At 41.0% G+C, this 21,488-nt stretch overlaps 1 protein-coding gene across 1 annotated transcript in view; it reads right to left on the reverse strand.

The window, feature by feature from the left end:
* Nucleotides 1–924: 924 nt before the first annotated feature.
* The window catches only part of SLC6A15 (solute carrier family 6 member 15), a 43,104-nt gene continuing 22,540 nt past the window's right edge, over nt 925–21,488 (reverse strand). Inside the window, exons 5-12 of the mRNA XM_035128519.2 lie at nt 16,154–16,335; nt 12,487–12,597; nt 6,585–6,826; nt 6,282–6,471; nt 5,793–5,985; nt 3,512–3,671; nt 3,218–3,380; nt 925–2,230 (exon numbers count right to left, since the gene is read on the reverse strand). Coding sequence (XP_034984410.2) covers nt 1,859–2,230; nt 3,218–3,380; nt 3,512–3,671; nt 5,793–5,985; nt 6,282–6,471; nt 6,585–6,826; nt 12,487–12,597; nt 16,154–16,335 — 1,613 coding nt within the window. The 3' untranslated portion in view covers nt 925–1,858. The remainder of the gene's footprint in view (nt 2,231–3,217; nt 3,381–3,511; nt 3,672–5,792; nt 5,986–6,281; nt 6,472–6,584; nt 6,827–12,486; nt 12,598–16,153; nt 16,336–21,488) is intronic.

Genomic DNA, 21,488 nt, shown 5'->3' on the forward strand with positions numbered 1-21,488 from the left:
TGTGTGTGTGTGAAATGATGAGATCTTGTTTGAGCCTTGTTGTACACAGTGGCAACCCTCTATTGCTACACAGAGCACAATGGCCACTGATCAAGTCCAGCAGATACTCCATGCTTCCCGCTGCCTGAATACTTTTGAGAGACCAGCAGGAAAGAGGGCCACAAACTGTGCACAGCCTCAGTGCAAAAGCCAGTGACCTGGAGTTTAGGCCAGGCAGGATTCGATCTTGCAGTCTTCTGATCTGAAGTCAGACACAGTATGCTTTCCTTCACAGGCCCTTTTTTGCTGAAAGCAGCTTCACTCTGCCTCTCAATATCAGAGCAGGATTCACAGCTACACAAAAGCCTGGCTATTTGGAGACAGGCCCAGAATTCAGCATGCCTCTGCTCCAGCAATCAAGCACACAGAAACATTGGTGGTTCCATTCGTCTGAGTCTGTTTTCAAATATGCAGCTTCTTTGTTCAGCCTGGCTGTCCTGCAGAGACATTGGTACATCCCCTCCACTGCCCAGTAAATGTATTAAGCATGAGAGGCCCTATCAGTATTGGCATTCTGCCGGCTCATGAAGACACGCCTGTATAGACAAGCAGTTCCCAGATCTCCAGACTTTAACCTCTTGTTTTAATTGTTTCATTGCTGTTTTAATTTATGTGCTGGTTTAATGGGCTTGTTTGTTGTACATTTTAATTATGGATGTTTAATTAAGAATACTTAGCTCCACCAACCTGGGCCAGCTAGGGACTACCTGCCCCAAATCCAGCCCCAAATTTCCAGAAAGTACAAAGAAAACACCTTTCCACACTCTTTATTCCTAGATTAAATGTAATGGTATACAATTTTTAATTGTCACTGACTTGGGAGGGGGTTTCTTTTTTGCATAAAACAAGCAAAACAGAAGAAAAAAAACCAGGTTTAAAGCCATCTTGCTTCAGGGTTTGAAGCTGTTACATACAACATTACTATACATATGTACATTACAAGTATATTATATATAAATAGAATATATATAATCTTGTAACCACAATAAATATTAGGAAGGGTTTTTATTTTTTATTTTAGGCACACAGCTTAGAAAAATGCAGAATCTGCACAATCTTTTAAGAGTCTTGGAGCGACTCAGTCTTACATAATTTTCACACTGAAAAAACCAAATATAGTATGTAAAATACAGCCACATCATATGCAGTTCCCCAGAATGTGAGGAATTTTGTGTTTCCAGCATCATTATACTTGGTTTTCTAATACTATTGCTCTATACAGCTATTACATGTAAGAAAATAATCTGCAGGGTTTAAAATTTGTTTGTTTTGCTTTTTTTTTACTCAGCTAATAGCCTAAGGAATTGCGAGTGCTTAAAAAAAGTACAGGATATCTACAAAACGTATGTACAAAATAAGTGCAGTCGAGACAGGATTGGCGAACTCTTTGGAGCTAATTTTTTCTTCCAATACAGGGGGAGTCAACTTGCAGGAACAAAGAAGGAAATTCCAGTTACAGCAGTAGAGAAATATGAATTCACTTAAAAAATTGTTACAAACTGAGGTAACACCTGTACTTTAAAGATAGAAAACTTTCAAATTAAATGCAAAAATAATTCTTTTAAAAAATTGGCAATCCTGGCAAGGCTATGCCATCACTGACTGATATTTTTATGTGCATTCCCTTCAGTACAAATGGAAACCAGAAAAAATCAAGCCAAAGGGAATTGTCAAGCTGTTTTTTTTGTACCACATGTCAGGATGTTTTTAAGCACAGAGTCATGGGGCACCTGAGATTGCACTCTGGTAAGTGAGGCTGACCACTTCTCTTAAGAGAAACAAATGTTCCAAGAACAGAGGCATTAACACTGCATTGCAGCTACAAGTCAGATTCTGGCATATCCGACATGTTTGCCATTATGTAACCGATACCATAGCGGCCGTTGGGGGCAGTGTCCACAGTTGGAGAACCAGTCTGTTTCCGGTATATGTTTTTGCCGAAATTTGGAGATGGCACCTCGCTTGGACTCTTGCCATGGATCAGGCTGGTGTCATCTCCCTCGAGATTCACAGGCTCCTTTATAATACGCCCCCTTTTGTAGGAAACCGCGGACAAGCTGCCAGAGCTATCGTCTATAAGGTTGCAGCGGCGAATCAGGTAGACCACCGGGACAGGGAGCATTGCAAAAACAATCAAGGACACACAGACTATCAGCCCCCAGGTTGGGTAGTTTTGAAATTCCTCGGTCGCCTGCATAGACCAAGAAAAAAATTCAGAAAGATCATTGGCACATCTGCCTTCCTTAAGCCTAGTCTTGTACAACCCCTCTCAGACAACTCTATTTTTTATGATGTTTCGTTAATTCCTCCCCAAATTGTAAGTTCAGAAACAGAGGTGTTTCCAAAATTCTCCTTATCCAAATTTCTCCCTGGTTTTTGGAATTCCAAAATTCCCCTGCCCCACCCCCAAAGTATAATCAATGCATGAAGAATCTTCTGTTGTGCTTCTTTTTTATGTTGCAAACTGCAGTTGTGAACTCTGTGACCACAGTCCGCCACACTGTTCCTTCCATTCATACAGGCCTTTTACATCCTCCACATCACCAATGCACATATATGTGCATTAAAAAAACACTGTTAAAAGACAACCTTCATGTGATTGTAGGATTAATAGATCAAGTCCCTTTTTGGTCCACATAGCCTTGTATGTAACAATTCATCTGACAGCCATTGGCAACAAGGGATTCATGCAGGATTCATGAGGAGGCTGATAGAGGGGGTGGGTGCTCCCTTCTAGATCACTCTATCATTCTTTTGCAAGTCCTCTTGGTTTCTATGCCAGTAGCGGAGGACGATAAGTCTCTTCCTTCACAACAAGCATTAAAACACAGTAGGCTAATGGAGGAAGAACAGATCACTCCATCTCTCTTTCACAAGTCTGTTTTCCAGGCTTTTAAGATGTCCTATTCTATGTTTCCATGCTGGCTACAGAGGAGGAGAAACATCCCCTTCTCAACAGCTACTATAAAAATTCAAGCTATTAATCTCTCTGCAGAGTTTATTTTATTTTTGTAGGGTTATTTACAAGGTTGCTGCCGTGATCTAGCAGCATTGTGCACTTTGTGTGTATTTATAAAATACAATGCAAAAAGAATCTATGTGGTCCTATATGCACTCTATATGCCTAAAACTTACAATCATTGGTGATGCATGTTCCTTTTTTTAAATCATCACTCACCTTATCTTCAATCCATGCATTGTAACCAGGGGGACTTAATATCATTTGGACAATGCTAGCTACCAGCAAAGATAACAAAACAAGTGGGGAGATATATTTCCATGTATAGTAATAGTACGGATTTGGTGAAAAGCCAAGCATATCCTTTAGGTCTTCCATGAATCTGGGGTGGGAGAGGCAGTGGAGGAAAAAAAACATCATTAGCTCAAGTGGGCTGCTGCTAATGTATGGTTTTGTGATGCTCATAATTGCCAACAATGTTAGCTATTTGAACAACTCAATATGTCCACTTACTTGTCTATCCCGTAAACATAAGACATGGCAATATTCTCCAAAATGACGACAATAAGCAAAGGCAATGTGGCTGAATAGTCATCAAACATAGTTACAAAGTAATTACCAGACCGCTGTACAAATATTAAGCCAATGCAAAAGGCCAGAAGACAGCAGACAACTGCAATAAAGCACAGAAGATGAAGGGAGAGATATCAAACATCCATTCATATTCTTGATATAGTCTAGAATAGATACAGTGCTTCTTTGATTATTATTATTTTCTTGGGTTAGTGGATACGGCATCTTTTCTTCTTGCATGGAAGTGGCTATTGTAAAGTAAGGGAATACAAGGGGATTGTTCTCTCATTTCTTTCCTACCCTTCACCTCCAGATGTGGTGAGATTGAGAATGGACTTGAGGTTTTCTCCACTCTGACCCTCACCCCCCTCAAAATGCTAGAAGTGAACACCTGACACGGGAGATTTCATGATTAAGTGAATGTGGTACCTCCTCTAACTGTAAAAATGATCATGCTCAACTTGGCTGTGTGTTGGGCTAGATTTGGATCTGCCCATAGATATAGATATAGATATTTAATGATGAGCATTTTAGGTTCTTATTTTATTCTTGCTCTTATGCTTGGTTTCATGTTGTATGAAGATACACAAATAACTACAGGGTGAGTCTTTTAAAAGAGGCCCCGTGGAACATTTGTACTCTGTATCCACAGGGCCTCTTCTAAAGGACTCATCCTTTATAAATAAGTACAACAAGCAAGCAAACAAACAAATGTAGAGATAGTGGTTTCAGTATCCAGAATTGTGAGGAGGGGTGCTCTTGAATTCAGAAACAAAACAAACTACAGTACTGTATCTCCTAGCTGCCAAGTCAGACCATTGGTCCATCCAGCCCAATATTGTGTACACAGGCTGGCCGTGACTCTACAGCAGCGTTTCTCAACCGCTGTAGTGTGCCGCGAGACGCTGGCTGGTGTGCTGCGACATGCGGCGACGAGAAGGGCGATTTGCATTGTCACGTGCCTGGCGGCCGCCAATACTCAACGCTGACCCGCCGGAAAGGAAGCCGGCCGGGTCACGACGCGGGGCGAGCGCAGCTCTCAACAGCCACCACCATGGGAGGGTGGTTTTATACAAACTTAAAGAAGCTGGCTGGATGAGCTCAACCTGAAACTTGCTGAGCAAAGGATTGTGCTGGCAGAGAAATCAGCAGCTTGTGAAGCCTTATTACAGGAGATTGCAACCAACACAGCAATTGGCAAGTGTTTCTTACAATCATAATTATATAGTCAATATAGGGCGGCACAGAGTTAAATTTTTTAACTTTTTTAATGGTGGTGTGCCTCGTGATTTTTTTCATGGAACAAGTGTGCCTTGGCCCAAAAAAGGTTGAGAAACACTGCTCTACAGGGTTCCAGACCAGGGGCATGCCTAGCCCTCCCTGGAGGTACTGGGGTTTGAACCCAGGACTTTATGCAATGCAAAACAAATGCCTTACCATTGAAATGTGACCCTTCAGCTAAATAGTTCAGGAATGGATGAATGGTAATAGGAACAGGAGAAAATAGCATTCTGCTTTGAAAAAGAAAGATTTCAGGCTTCTGTACTAAGTTATGTCCTTGAATGACGTATCCATGTTTCCTTTACCCTTTACTATGTTTCTTAACAAGCCACTGTCAGATATATGAGTTCAGAATATGTGGCTCACTTGTCACTCTTTTTAATATAGGAACCCCTAATATAATTAGGTCTCATTTATTTTTATTTGTGAAGATTATGGGGGCAAAATTTTGGCAACTTGTTTCGTGTTGGTAGGGACACAGGTGGCGCTGTGGGTTAAACCACAGAGCCTAGGGCTTGCTGATCAGAAGATTGGCGGTTTGAATCCCTGCGACGGGGTGAGCTCCCGTTGCTCAGTCCCAGCTCCTGCCAACCTAGCAGTTCGAAAGCACGTCAAAGTGCAAGTAGATAAAGAGGGACTGCTACAGTGGGAAGGTAAACTGTGTTTCCGTGTGCTGCTCTGGTTTGCCAGAAGCAGCTTTGTCATGCTGGCCACATGACCTGGAAGCTATACGCCGGCTCCCTCGGCCAATAATGCGAGATGAGCACGCAACCCCAGAGTCGGTCATGACTGGACCTAATGGTCAGGGGTCCCTTTACCTTTACCTTTGTGTTGGTAGAAATGGAATTTTCTGCCACCATGTCTCCAACCGGGTCATTTTGATAGTTAACATTTCCTAGAATGAAGTAGAACTGAAGAAAAGAAATCCGTAACAACTCACCAGTCAGAATTTCTTTTCTCACTTTGAAAGTATCAACAATTGGTGTCGTAATGCCTTCAATGGTTCCAAACATGCTGCCAAGCCCCAAATTAACCAGCATGAGGAAGAACATCACTGACCAGAAAGGAGAAGCAGGAAAGTGGGTCATGGCTTCTGTAAAGGCAATGAAAGCTAGACCAGTTCCTTGAACAGCCTGTCAAGGAGAAAGCCAAAGGATTAAACTTGGGTGGCAAAACAGGGGCAAATCAAGTAAAAATATTGTATAAGGTGGGCAAAATCAATGAAGAGAGGAGGAGGAGGAGGAGGAGGAGGAGGAGGAGGAGGAGGAGGAGGAGGAGGAGGAGGAGGAAAGAGGGAGCAGAACAATGGCGTCAGAAAAGCTATTAGGAAGTGGAAAATATCTTTAAATATCAAAATTGTCCTGCAGTCAATAAGGATTATTAAAACAGTTTGTAATCTTTGCATCAAAGATAGAAGTATCACTCTCACCTTGTCAAGTTCATCTTCAATCTGGCAGGGTTTAAGACCAAGGGGAAACTCTTCTTCTTTTACCTTCCGTATTATATCATAAACCAAATTATAATCTTCTGCTGTGATGCTCGATAAATTAATATGATGCGGTATAATAGCCTTGCTCAGGTTGCCGGCATTCAAAAGATTGACAATCTTCTCAGAATTTCTGCAAAACACAAGGGAATACAGGCATACACACCGTCAGTCCAAAGAATTGTTGCGGGAATTCCTAAGTGAGATATATAGTATAAAAATGGATAAGGAAATGAATGTTCATACTGGATAATGCATTTCTCATTTATGATATTTGCTTTGAAGCCCAGAACAGCAAACACCACCAATGTTGCCAGCACAGAAGTGAAAAAATTGATGAAGGACACCAGAACAGCATCGAAATGGCAGTTGTTGTCTCTCTTGTTGTAGCTTGAAAAGGCAATGACTCCACCAAATCCAAGCCCTAAGGCAAAGAAGACCTGAGTAGCAGCTTCTCTCCAGACCTTCGACTCCAGCATTATTTCAAGCTGTTTGAAATTAGACACAATATATGTCAGCTACAAAATACAGCATTTCTCCTAAATGGAGAGGCAACAAACAATCCAGGAAGAAAACCCCCAGCATCCTAAATTTTACACACAAATGTTCAATCCACAAACTGAATTGGCATTCTGTACATTGGCTCATTCTTTTGCATTGCAGGTTGGTCAAAATGTATCACAAGAAATGCATTTGCTAATCACACACACACACACACACACACACACTTTAAAAACAGCTTTCATTATAAGCAGCAAAAAAATATTTAGACACTAATGCATTATTATTAATTCTATGTTGTTAATTGAATTGTGTGCAAATTATCATCACTGCCAAAGCAACAGGCAAACGGTCATTCCAGTAACTGTTTTCCAAGCATTATTGGATTTTTATTGTTTTAATGTACTGGTATTTGACTGGAAATTGCCATGTGATCATAACTGATGAAGGGGAGTTTAGAATTTGCACATGTAAATGCAATAAATAAATAATGAAACTGGGACAACTAGTGTTGATGTGAGTACAGTATGTGAGATTTCTTCTATGAAGGTCAATGAAACTGAACAATTTTTTAGCAAGATAAAGGATTGAGGTGGATTTTTAGATATATTTTAGATGTCATTACCGTAGTATTACTATAATGCAGTACTATGCACTCCTGCTTGGACGAAAGTCTTACTGAGTTCAATAGATTTCCTTCTAGATAAGCCTTCTAATGGTAAATAGAGAGTAACAAAACAAACCATTGTTCCATTATTTACATCTCTATTAGGCATTATTATTTCTATTAAAAGCAAATGTTTCAGCTTTACAAAACTTTCTGAATAATCTCCTAAATCTTTTCCACAGCTAAAGGGAGATTTTTCTGTACTATAAAGTATAATTAAAAACACTTAGACAGGAAACTTCCCCCACAGAAACACTACACAGTGCCACAGATGATGCAAATCATCACCGTGCAGTTATAGCACTGTTTGCTCACTAGATGGTGCTAAATATACATACTGTACTTCATTCTGCTTGAATGAAGTATGTATATTTAACTGGGATGTCATCCTTCTGCTTTGAAGAAATCTAACTAAGGCTTGGGGAATTATACATGTAATTGGAAAAGCTCTCCCTAGTAATTATGCCCTAAATGCATGTTAAGTAATTGTCACGGAATTCAGGGGAACCTATCTATCAAGCCTTATAACCCCATCAATTAGTAGAGAGAAGTTGAGATTTTAGGGTGCCATCCTACGTACAATTACCTTCTTAAGCACACTTAAAGGTAAAGGTAAAGGAACCCCTGACCGTTAGGTCCAGTCACAGATGACTCTGGGGTTGCAGCATTCATCTTGCTTTATTGGCCGAGGGAGCTTCCGGTGCAGCTTCCAGGTCATGTGGTCAGCATGACAAAGCCGCTTCTAGCGAACCAGAGCAGTGCACGGAACCACCGTTTACTTTCCCCGTCACAGGGATTCGAACCGCCGACCTTCTGATTGGCAAGCCCTAATTACTTCTGAGTGAACATGTGCAGAATTTTGGTGGGTGGGACATAGTTCAGTGGGAATGCATAAGTTTTGCATGAGGGAGGGGGGGCTCCATTCAATCCCTGCCAACCCTGGGTAGGGCTGGGCAAGACCTCCGATACCCCAGACAGCAGGTGCCAGTCAAGGCAGATGACATTAACACTAGATGGACCAATGATTTGACAGGATAAAGTAGCTTGTCAGGATTAAGTTATGTGTTTAAAGTGCAATCCTGTCTATGTCTACTGCAATTGTGTTTAATGGAATTTGGTCCTAGGTAAATGTGATGAGGGGACGCGGGTGGCGCTGTGGTCTAAACCACTGAGCCTAGGGCTTGCCGATCAGAAGGTTGGCGGTGCAAATCCCCATGACGGGGTGAGCTCCCGCTGCTCAGTCCCAGCTCCTGTCCACCTAACAGTTCGAAAGCACGTCAAAGTGCAAGTAGATAAATAGGTACTACTCCGGCAGGAAAGTAAACGGTGTTTCCGTGCGCTGCTCTGGTTTTGCCAGAAGTGGCTTAGTCATACTGGCCACATGACCCGGAAAACTGTCTGTGGACAAACGTCAGCTCCCTCAGCTAGTAATGCAAGATGAGTGCTGCAACCCCAGAGTTGTTCGCGACTGGACTTAACGCTCAGGGTTCCTTTACCTTTAAATGTGATGAGAGGTGAGTTTAGGCAGTATGACCAGTTCTAGGAGATGCCTCAGCGCAGTGAACTGAGCAAAACGGAAGGCGAGAGGCAGGGAAGGTGCCAAATTTTTGCTTCGCACAGGGTGTTGCTGTAATTTGATAGACCAAAGTCTGCCCCTGATGTGACTAGCCTGTGTTCAGATGACTTCAAGGAACCTGACATTACAAAATGTCCAGGAAGCCCTTCTAGGAAGATGTCTCAGCTTAAAGCAGTGGGTATTTGAGGAAGATCCTGAGGACCAGAATTTCTGCCCTTGCTAGCCACTGAGCCAGAGGCTTAGTTTCATTCTTGTCTCTTCACCTTCTGGCCATGCCAAGGCCTACAAGCTCACCCTTGGGACATGAGAAGGAGGTGGCCCACTGCGTCTATCTTCTTTTACCTTTCCTGAAGGTAAAAGCCCAACTACATGTGACATAGCTGCTGTGATTGGCAGAGATATTGTTCATTTAAAAAAATACCAAGCATGGGTGAGTTGCTGCACACTGAGAGATGTTTAGAAGACCTTGAGGTTATAGCAGGGGAGCGCAGCCCTCCAGATGTTTTGGACTACAATTCCCATCTTCCATGACCACTGGTCCTGTTAGCTAGGGATCATGGGAGTTGTAGGCCAAAACATCTGGAGGGCCACAGTTTGAGGATGCCTGCTTTAAACCTTACCTCTCTATCTAGAGTCCTCATGAAATCCTCCTGCCTCCTATGCAATTAAAATTAGGGAGGGGCTCCCATTATCACTATAGGCTCAAATATCCCCTCCCAGCAATCTTGATACACCATGCTTCTTGTTGTTATTACTACTAATCACATCTTTAATGTCACATGCTGTTAGACCCCAAGTTTCTGGGCCTTGGCAGAGGAATGGAAGGATGGTGATAGAGGTTGCTTTGCACGTGCTCACCAAGATTTTTTTATTATTAGTTTTTTCTCTCTTTTGCAAACTTTTGTTTGCTTGACCCTTTGGGGGGCAAGCAGCAAAATGTCAGAAACAGTCTTTCTTTCCTTCTTGAAGACAATGTGGAGATAAAACGAAGAGAGGGAGAAGGAGCTACCTTGAACTTTTTTGGTGGAAAGGTGGGATCTAAATGTAATAATAAGTAAGTAGAAGGAAAAGCAGCATTTTGTCAAGGAAGCGGTTTACCCAATGGACTTTGTGATCAGCTCTGTCTGCCAAAAGACCATTACTTCTCTGTAAACCTGTCCACACAAAACTACTTGTCTAAGGTGTGCATAGAAAATGTGAAAGAAAGAAAAATCTTATATACTGTCAGGGGTTCCCATCTACAGAGGGATTAGCAAGATCTCAGTTCAATCAAACTGCAGCTTGAGACTTCCCGTGTGACTTTTCCTAAATCTCTTAATCATTCTCTGGCTTAGTTTTTCATCATTAAGACATGAGTAATGCTCCCAGTTTTCTACCATGTATTTGTCTTCAGGGAAGGGAGTGTCTTTTTAACAGACACTTGTGGCAACTTTGTACAAATGACTAAGGACTTGTGAGTTTTCCACAACAGAAACTAAGAAGATAGTGAGTAAAACCAACCATTTGAACACACAAGTAGATTTTATAACATCCCAACAGAACAAGATTTCCAGTGCAACCTCATTCATGTCTGCTCAACGTAAGCTCCACTGTGTTCAATGGGCCTTATTCCCAGATTACAGGTGGGGAACCTGTGACCCTCGAGAGTTTGTTGGGCACACATTAGCCCCAGCCAGCATGACCAATGCTCAGGAATGAGGAAGACTGTAGGCCAGCAACATCTGGAGGGCTATAGGTTCCCTGTTCTAGAGTCTTGCCATCATTTTATCATGCAGTCCATTTTATCATGCAGAATGGTCTCCCTGGAGAGGTTGTGGACTCTCCTTCCTTGGAGGTTTTTAAGCAGAAGTTGGGTGGCCATCTGCCATGGATGCTTTAGTTGAGATTCCTGCATTACAGAGGGTTGGAGTAGATGACCCTTGGGGTCCCTTCCAACTCTGCAAGTCTATGGTCCTACCTGATGCTTTCACATTAACCCACTTTGTTACAGGACAGAGACCACGTAAGCCTTTGCATATGCAGAGGTGTGTGTACGTAGGTGAATAAGCATGAAACTGAGTTGGGAGGCACTTGTGGCTTCTAGACAGTGCAACTGAAAATCCTGATTTCTTCAATAAATGCAGTAAATTAAGAGAACATGTTTCTAGAATGTACATAATGTGGGAGCATAACTTGACCTTTGGCAAAGTCAATGAGATTGTTGTTTGAGTGGATTTTGACACACTAAACCAGGTTCATGAATGATGCAGGAAGCCTCCATATTCTAAACTGAACTAATTATGAAACCACTCGCTATGGTCAGGGGAGTTCAATCAGTCATTGGCCACGAGGTGAACTTGGCCAAGTCACCACCTTTCAGCCTACCTCACAGGATTGTTGAGAATATAAAATGCTATGGGGAGCAGATCCATGAATGCTACCTTGAACTTCTTGGGTATTAAAATATAATAAATAAAAGATCACATCCTTATTGGCCAAGATTAAGTGGGGTAGCCATTGTGGAGAGTGAAATTATGAGATGGATGCTGAGAAAAGGGAAGAATTGTTGGATGGGAATTTTCCAAGAGGGTAGTGCATAGAGGCAGAGGCTTTGTGCTTTATGGGTCATGCTGTGGGTCACTTTTGATATGCCCCTCTGAGAATCTTTGTCCAGCCCTAGCACAGGAAGCACTTAACACCAGAGGTGAATGACTATACTTGGCATAAGCAACTGTCTGTAGAACCATACTCAAGACTGTCAAATGTTGGATTAATTTCCCCATGCTACCCTATGTAATCCCAATCAGATTGACTGGATATGTTTATGGGAGAAGTGGAGGCTGTAATATGAAGTAGGTTTCACACACACACACACACAGCAGCTTTCCTGTTGTGTGATCCCACACCACTGGAATGGGTGTGAATAAAGTCGCTGTGCAGACAGTGCTAACTGGGTAGAAAAGTCCCTATTCCCTGTGGGCTGAGACTTCGGCAGTGTAGACATTACCAGTTTAAAGCACAGCTAGGCTGTGCTTTTTCTCAGTTCGGATCTAAACCCTTAAGTGGGAAATGCATCTAGATGCAGTACTTTTTTTTTTAAGGACATATAACAGGATAGATATAGATTGTGGCTACTATCATGTGTACACTGCTTACCAAACCAGTGGTGGGAGTGTATTTGATGCAGAGTAAATGGTAGTGTGTACACAGCCTTGGTTTGAAATGTGTAAAAAGGATGAGATTTTTTTTTTAATTTTGTGTTAATGGAACTTATGCTGTATAGCAGATACACACCAACTCAGTTGACTTCTTCCACTTAACTGCAATATAATCTGCTCTTGAAACAAGAGTTCATGCAAACTATTCAGGCATGAAACGAATGTCAAAAGCAATCAAACATAATAGGCAGAAACCAAGTTACATACCTTAGGTGTAAACATGTGACGAATGCCAGCCAGTGATCCATTTAAGAGCAGCCCTCTGATTAGAAAGCATATAAGTACCACATAAGGGAAAAGGGAGCTAAAGTACATTATCTGAAAAATATGAAAAGAATGTTAAAATAAAACCCATTAATGGCCCTTGTCTTCCACAGTCTAACCACATCTGTAGTGCGTTCAGAAACCTAAGGTCATCTGACATTCCCAAAGCCCATCATGGCATTGTGTGCTTGCTTCAGAGATCTGAAGAATTGCAGAATTATAGCTTGTGGATCCATTGCTCTTGTTTTTCAGAAGAAACAAATCATGTGAAATAAGAACTATTTTGAAACACTTGCCACTTGCGGTGCTATTAAGAAAGGGACGTTTTTCTTGTAATTGAAGCAAAATTCCAAGTATGGTTGATACTTGCCCGATAAAATTATTCTATTCTATTCTATTGTATTCTATTCTATTATGTGAGAGAATATGAATGCATTTTAGTGATTTGGCCATGTATTAGACCAATGTATTATTTGCAACATCTCCTCCTTGTTTTCTGATCAAGGCTCCAACTTTATTCAAATACCCAACAGGAAAATGAGGATCCTTGTTTTGTATTCAACACATCAACATACATGTAAAGCGTAATTTGCACATTGGAAGTCAACACCAGGAATGTGCCCCTTGACCTCTTTTCCTTCCCATTCCTACCTTTCTAGAGTTAACCATTGTTTCATGCTACATGGATAACAACCGGGGCTAAAATAAACCATCGCTCCCAGAGGGGTTGGAATCATGGTTCAAAGTGGGACATTGTGGTTATGAGGAAACAATGTTTGCCTTTTATTATGGTTTACTTCAGTGCACATGTAAATTGTAGTGACAGTTAATACAAGGAAGGGAAAGGAAATTGTTGCTGAGATGGGAAAGCAATACACATCCAAAGGGTGGCACACAGGAGCCTCTGGGTTAAATCTAAGGCCACACCCACACCATACCTTTAAAACACTATTATAAAATTTTAACAGTAATGGGTTCCCCCTAAGAATCCTGGGAATGGCAGCTTCTTAAGGATGTTGATACAGTGGTACCTCACTTTACAAACACAATTGGTTCCGGAAGTCTGTACTTAACCTGAAGCGTACTTAACCTGAAGCGAACTTTCCCATTGAAAGTAATGGAAAGTGGATTAATCCGCGGAGTACTTAAACTGAAAATACTCAAACCGAGGCGTACTTAAACCGAGGTATGACTGTAATTGTAAGGAGGCCCCTATCCCCCGCAGAGCTACAATTATAATAATAATTTATTATTTATACCCTGCCCATCTGGCTGGGTTTCCCCAGCCACTCTGGGTGGCTTCCAACAAAATATTAAAATACAATAGTCTGTCAAAGATTAAATAATAATAATTTTTTATTATTCCCAGAGTTCCCTGGAGAAAGTGTTTAATGAACCACTTTGGAAATTATAGTTTTGTGAGGGGAACAGAGGGTTTCCTAGCAACTCTTAACAAACTGTACTTCCAAGGACTGTGGGGGTTAAGCTGTGGCTATTTAATGTGATATCATGGTGCTTTAAATGTATGTTGCATACGTGGCCCCAATTTCCATTTGAGGGAATCTTGTTCCACCAGTAGGATGCCTTCTATCAGGGGAAGGAAGTGTTGGGTCCAAGACTCTGTTGCTAACCATTTTGTTCTGAGCTGAAGTCTTTTAACTCTGCTCTGTGTTACGAACAGGAAATTTAGGAGTTAAGGCTCTTATGACTCTGAGGATGGAAGGAGTGGGAAGAAACATGATATTATAATCACCGCCTGGTAAAAAGATATTAAAAAGTCTGCCTTTTGAGTCTTATCATCATCATCATCATCATCATCATCATCATCATCATCATCATCATCATCATCATAAAACAACAACAATTCTGTACCAGAACTGGCTATATTTTAGTTAAGAAAATAAACTAATAACAGTAATAATAGGAAACCATTTCTGTACCAGAAGTTATATTACTCCTGAAATAAGAGTTTAGCAACTGTTCTACCACAATCTCTTATATAAATCTATAATCTGGAAAGATGAAATTGAGAAGCTGAATTTGTAGGGATGTGCAATAGTATACATCCTCACATGGGGATTTAGTCCCATGAAAGTTAGATTACATTGTACAGTCATGAGTCTCGGATCTAATAGAATAATCTGTGAAGGACTCATAATGTGTACGTTCCACTAAAAATGAAGCTTGTGAAAGAGAATTTCCCAGTGAATTGTGCTTATCTGAAGCACCATGTGAAAAATAAAAATAATAATAATCTGCTTTTTATTTGCCACTGGTTTTATTATACCACATTCTGGCATGACTCAGTCCTCTAGCCCTAAGGGAAGGTGGCCAGGACAAGAGTTCCCATGTGAGTATTTTCACCCAACTCATTTGACTGGTGAGTCAGGACCACTTGCAGAAAGAAGAATCAGGGCAGGGTATGTATGACTTCCCTGACAAACTCCTATCTTCAATCTGGGACATGTCACAGCAAAGTACACCAAAGAAAGTACAGTATCTACACATTCCATAAAGAGCACCCCCCCTCCCCCTGCATCGCCCACACTGCAATAGAAACAAAAAAAAGTGCCAATCCTAAGCTTTAAGCAAACTGCCACATGGACCAAAACAATCATAGATGGATCAAACATCAGGCATGTGTATTAGCAATTTAGTAACTGACAAACGGCAGAGGAAAAGTAGGTGCAGAGACTGTGGAGGCTCACTCTGTATGGAATTATCTTCAGATCAATTTTATCATTCTTACCTTGACCCCCCAAAATATTATGGTTGCATGGAATGTACAATGAGAAATGTGAAATAGGGCTGGACATTTTTGTTTGCAAATGGTGCTGGAGCTTCTACTCATCTTGACCTTCTGCTTCCCTGTGTGCCCTATGTGGTTAGCTCTGCCTCCAATGCTGAACTCACATCTCCACTGCTTCTGCTTTTCTTCCAGAGCAACCATGCCTCTGAAAACTAGGCTTCTAGTTTTCCTTGCCTCATCCAATGCCTCTGCTGCTCTGGGCTCTCATTTTTCACAAGCCTCCCATACACAACTGGTGTGATCAAATGCTTTTTAATATCCGCTTCTCCACTTGCAGGCCACATGAAGAATCACAGTCTAGCATGTGGTTCCCTGTCTTCCTTTTGGGTGTCTCCTTTGGGCACTGACATCCTGAGCACTTAATCTTTGACACTTGTCTTGGGCAGCTTGCTTCATATCCAGAAACAGAAAGCCAACTTGAGAAAGCCAACTACAAATCCCATTTCTTTCTTGTGTTTCTTCCCTTTTTTTAAATTACACACCAAGATGCAATTATAAGAATTATCTATGGCAAATGAAAACAAAACAAAGCAAAGGTTCTCATACCGCAACACTCCCTCTCTCTTTTTATCCAAGTATGGTTTCTGTAGTTAATAGACTACGATCTTAATGTTGATGTACCCAACATTTCTCCACTGGAGAGGTTACAGAAAAGCATGGTGAGTCATACCGTAGCTGCCAGCCTTTCCATGCAAACTTTATGGGAGGGTAGGCAAAGGGGTGTGCTGGAGAGGAATTCAGGTGGCAAGCATGAAGAAGACTTAAATCAGTTTTAAAGAAAACAAAAGGGGAACTACTCACTTTGCCCGAAGACTGGATCCCTTTAATCATTGCTAGGCACACCATAACCCAAGCAGCCAGCAAGCAGATCGTCATTTTCCAGTTTAGACCTCCACTCTCTGAGATAGAGCTGGTAATATTGAGTGCTTCTCTGTACCAGTAGTATGTTGTTGCAGAGCTTTTTTCACACTCTGGCTCCACAACTGATCAGAAAAGGAAAAGGCAATCTAAAATATTAATTGGATCCTAAATAGAAAGCAACATGTAGGCAGTTCTACAAAACATTCTAATTCCTGTAGTTTGTTATCATGGTACTGCCACTTGTAGCTTATCCAGACACACACATTGAAAAATGCAGGAAACAGTCAAGTGCTTTGGGTTTTTTTCCATTCTTTTGAATCAGTACAACACCACATCTGCAGGTATGCTATCTTGGCCAGGTGGGAGTTGTGTGTGTTTTTAATTTCTAGCCTTCATGGAATATGTCCATCTTGTAAACTGGCAGGGTGCATAGGAGAAGAGATCACTGATGCCCAGGGCCAATATCAGCACCTAGTGTTTTGAGGGGAGCTGCAAAGGCCCACCCCCAATGCCTGCTCTGCCACCTCCCCTTTATCTATTTTTTTTTTCTTGGTCCAAACCTGAGCAGTGTTGATTAAAAGAATCTAGGCATCATTCTGAAGCATTGGGGGAAATGAAAAAGGTGTCTCCAGTCAACTGCTCAGTGTTGTGCCACTGCCAGCAGACAAACCTGTCAGGGCCATTGACAGAGGAAGAGGATAGTTTGACTGGGCCCTGCCTCATATCTGGAATTAGTACTTTTAAGGAATCTGTAAAAAATGGGATTAGCACATACAAATTGTAGGAATGAGGAAAGCTGCAGCTGCCATAATTCCCTCTTCTAGAGAACTTTTTAAATAGCTCTAGAAGTTCTTAATGTTTTTAAATAACTTAATTTTTAGAAGGTGTTTTTTTATTTAAAAAAAAATGCATTACTTTGCTATTCTGCTGCTTTCCACCCTGTTTATGGGAAGGGCAATATTGAAATGCAATCAAATCAATTACTCCATCCATCCATCCAAGAGCCCTGTTCTCCAAGGCAATAAGTCTTCCTACTATGGGACTGTGATCATGACAAACAGGTATTAATTCTCTAATAAGTGCTTTTTTAAAACCTTGCTACTAAAATAAGACATTCAGAAGGGTTTCTACATGCATTTACTTGTTGAACAGCAAAACATATACAGTCCATTGGACTTCCTTTCAATTACACCACCACTTACAACTATTAGCAACAGCAATGTAGCGTCATACCTATATATAGTGCTTTATAAATGATGCATGAACTAGAACAAGAACTATATCAGACTTTGTCAAAGTCCAACCCTATAAACGTTTATTTAGGAATAAGTTTGATTGGGTTCAATGAGACTGTGTCCCAAGCAACTGTGCATAAGTACTGCAGACTTAAAAATTCCACGATGCAACTTTTGTAAAGAATATGAGAATCCTGTACATTGGAATCTTGATACAGTGTTTATATGAATGTAAATGGTTCTTAAAATGTATTTATTCTTTTAGTACTATATTCTTGAATTCTGTTCTTGCAGGGAATTCCCGTTCAGCGAGACCTCAGTTGAGATCCTCTGGAATAAGGAACTTAGCCAAAGGCTGTGATCCTGCTATGATCACATGAATGTGAGCTTTGCCACTGAATTAAGCAGAGGATAGAGTGCAGCCAATTTTTAAAACCTCTTCCTGAAACTATGTACTTTATGTCAAGTTATTTAGAGAAGGAAAGTCTGTTACTTTACAGTAACCATAAACTCTGTTTGCACAGGGAACATTTGAGTACTGTACTGAGATGTAACACAAAGCTATCAAGTATCTCATAAGGAAAATTTGTGCAACAAACTGTCAAGGTAGCTTTCAAGGTTGCTGGTATACTTGCTTCAGGCAAAGGAAAAAATATTATTAGAAATGCAATTAAGATTTGTTTCTCTTATTATTTGGAGATCAAGGCATGTGGTCACCAGGAGGTAATTAAGGCCTAGAGATAGATTGCATTCTATTATGCTTCATGATATGCCAGAATGGAATTATTTCATTATGGCCATGAGTTATTGCCTAATTCCCATAGATATAAAAGTAGACATAATATAGTCTGATTATTCACAGGCATTTCAAATGTTCTCTTGGGGTTTCTTCTTCTTAATGTTTAGGAAAATTGAATAAATATAATAAGGAAATAATTAGTGTGACATTCAATTACCCTTATTTATGTGTTTAGTGTAAAAGTTGATAGAGCAACAGGAAATGTGTAGCATATTATACAAAAACGTTTCAGAACTTGCACCTTTCTGTTTCGGGCAAAAACAATGCAAATGCTACTATTAAAATTAGCAAAGTAAATTTAGAATGTATCTTTTAACCCTGCCTCTGGAGAAACTTTAAAGAAAAAGTTAATCAATTCATCTGTTTCTGCTTTCAGAATTTTGAACTTTTAAGGACTTTGACTGCAACTTGGAAATTCCTGTTATGTTCCTGCATAGGCTTACATTCATAGTGGATTTACAGGTGAAACTCGGAAAATTAGAATATCGTCGAAAAGTGCATTTATTTCAGTAATGCAACTTATTTTTATTTTTATTTTTACAAATGCTTTCTTTTGGAAATTCCACAGTAATAAAACAAATAGTTACAATAATACAAAAATAAACATCGCTATTACATTTCATTAATTACATTCCATTTATAATTGATCTGCCTTACGACAAATAATTACAATTACAACAAATAAAGGCTTGACATATCTTGCTCTGCATGTCATGCATCTATCTCATATATTGGTTTCACCTTTAAAGTTGTGTTAATGAAATAAATGCACTTTTCGACGATATTCTAATTTTCTGAGTTTCACCTGTATGTAGAGACTTTTCTGAATAGATGTGACTATCTCTACTCCTTAAAAACAAACAAACCATTAGAGTGAGCGATAAATGTTGATGCAGCAGATGACCAAGAGCCGAGAAGAGATCCTTGAATGTTATAGCTCATTACATTTGGTGTAACATAGGTAAAATAAACCAGTCCTCAGAAAGCCTGAGATCAAAATCCCAGCCTATATGCTGGGTTAATGTTGCTGAGACTGACAGGTATCTCAAGCTCATCATTCTGTAAACCAATGATGCAGGCCTATGTAACCTCAACATGTGGCAGTTGGGTCACCCCCTGATCAGTGGTGGGCTACCAAGTGACTCCTGGGCTAAAATCATGTTTTGCAAAACATGTATTTCTGAGTCAGATCCATATTTACTTACTTACTTAATAAACTCATTGGGTGGAATTCAATGTGATGATATGGTGATCGTTCTGTCAGGGCAAGTGATTTCCCCCTCACATTATGTTCTGGGGTTCTCCTGCCTCCCGAGCCAATTTGGGGGGTGCAGTGGCATGTTTTGGAGGAGACAGGAGGAAGCCCCATTGCAAAAGCAGAAGCCCTCGCACAGGGCTTCCACTAGTGGGGTTCACTAGTTGAATCCTCCCTTTTAGCCACAATTCAAAACCCATAGCATCTTTCCATATTTAAAACAATTTTAATGATGTATATAATATGAAAAGCATAATCACAAGTACAGTCGTACCTTGGTTCTCGAATGCCTCGTGACTCGAATGTTTTGGCTCCTGAGCGCCGCAAACCCAGAACTGAGTGTTCCAGTTTGTGAATGTTTTTTTGGAAACCGGACGTCCAACGCGGCTTCTGTGGCTTCCAAGTGAGTGCAGGAAGTTCCTGCAGCCAATCAGAAGCCGCGCCTTGGTTTTCGAACATTTTCAGAAGTCAAACAGACTTCTGGAACAGATTCCGTTCGAGAACCAAAGTACAACTGTATAATAATAAGAAAAAATTAAATATTTCCATATCATTTGGTTCCTGTCAACATAATTGGTTGATGTGACCTGCCAGAGCAAGATCTGGGACTGTCACCTTCAAGATCCACAGTACTTTTCTCAGATCAAAACTATCATGTTCTTACAACATTCATAAATGTGTGGTAACATTCCCTGAATTAAGTTTTAAGTGGCATCTGAAGGTGGTTCCCAAACATGGGCAGTCAAAATTCTGGCATCAGGCCAAGTCAAAAGGGACCATTGTGGATGTTCAGAAAGTGTCATCTTTAAGACAAACTCTACCATATCAAAATAAAAAAATTCCTTCAGTAGCACCTTAAAGACCAACTAAGTTTATATTTTGGTATGAGCTTTCGTGTGCATGCACACTTCTTCAGATACACTAGAAACAGAAGTGTCAGACCCTATATATATACAGAGGGTGGTGGGGGTGGGTGGGAATGGGAGATGGGCTGATGGGAGTGGTAAACCTGTAGATGGATGTTAATGGCTGCTGATGGCTGCAATTAGTCCTGGGCTGAGGTGCTAAAGAAAGCTTGATCATGCATAATGAGATAAGAATCCGATGTCTCTATTCATCCCAGGTGCTTCCATGGTTTTAAGCTTGGTAATGATTTCCAATTCAATCTCCCAGGACATTCTATACAAGATCTCAAAGCAGCTGTTTTATTACAGAGAAATTTCAGGAACAGACTGGAAAGGGAAGTTGCTGAATTGGAAATCATTACCAAGCTTAAAACCATGGAAGCACCTGGGATGAATAGAGACATTGGATTCTTATCTCATTATGCATGATCAAGCTTTCTTTAGCACCTCAGCCCAGGACTAATTGCAGCCATCAGCAGCCATTAACACCCATCTACAGGTTTACCACTCCCATCAGCCCATCTCCCATTCCCACCCACCCCCACCACCCTCTGTACCGTGTTTCCCCTTTTTTAAGACACCGTTTTATAACATTTTTTTCTCAAAAAAACACAGGGTGGCTTACTTTTGGTGGGATGTCTTTTTATTATTATTACCGATACAGTTTTTACGGTACACACACACACACCCATGCGTGGGGAGGGAGGGAGGAAGGAGAAAGCCAGCCTTCTGCCACCGACAAGAGATGGCAAACAAGCTGCCGTCTGTGGGCAAACACTCCCCCATATCGGACCCCAGTGGCTGTCAAGGAAAGGGGGCTTTCCTCTCCCTCACCCCTGGAGATGGCGAGGAAGGAGCAACACCACGCTTCTCCCAGGATGCAGCGACTGGTGGCTCCTTTTGAGGGTGCTTGTGCAGGGGAACTTCACAGGAGTTTTTGCTTCCTGCCCCTCATAGCGCGCATCTCTCAACATGTCGCCTTTAACGGCACCCAAAATCAGTGCCGACGCTTTCCCTCGCAGCCAAGCCAAAAATTAAGGAGAGGGTTTTTGCAGTTGCCTTTGCAGCTGCAGACATCTTC

The sequence above is a fragment of the Zootoca vivipara genome, chromosome 10, assembly GCF_963506605.1.
Source record: "Zootoca vivipara chromosome 10, rZooViv1.1, whole genome shotgun sequence".
Lineage (NCBI taxonomy): Eukaryota > Metazoa > Chordata > Lepidosauria > Squamata > Lacertidae > Zootoca > Zootoca vivipara.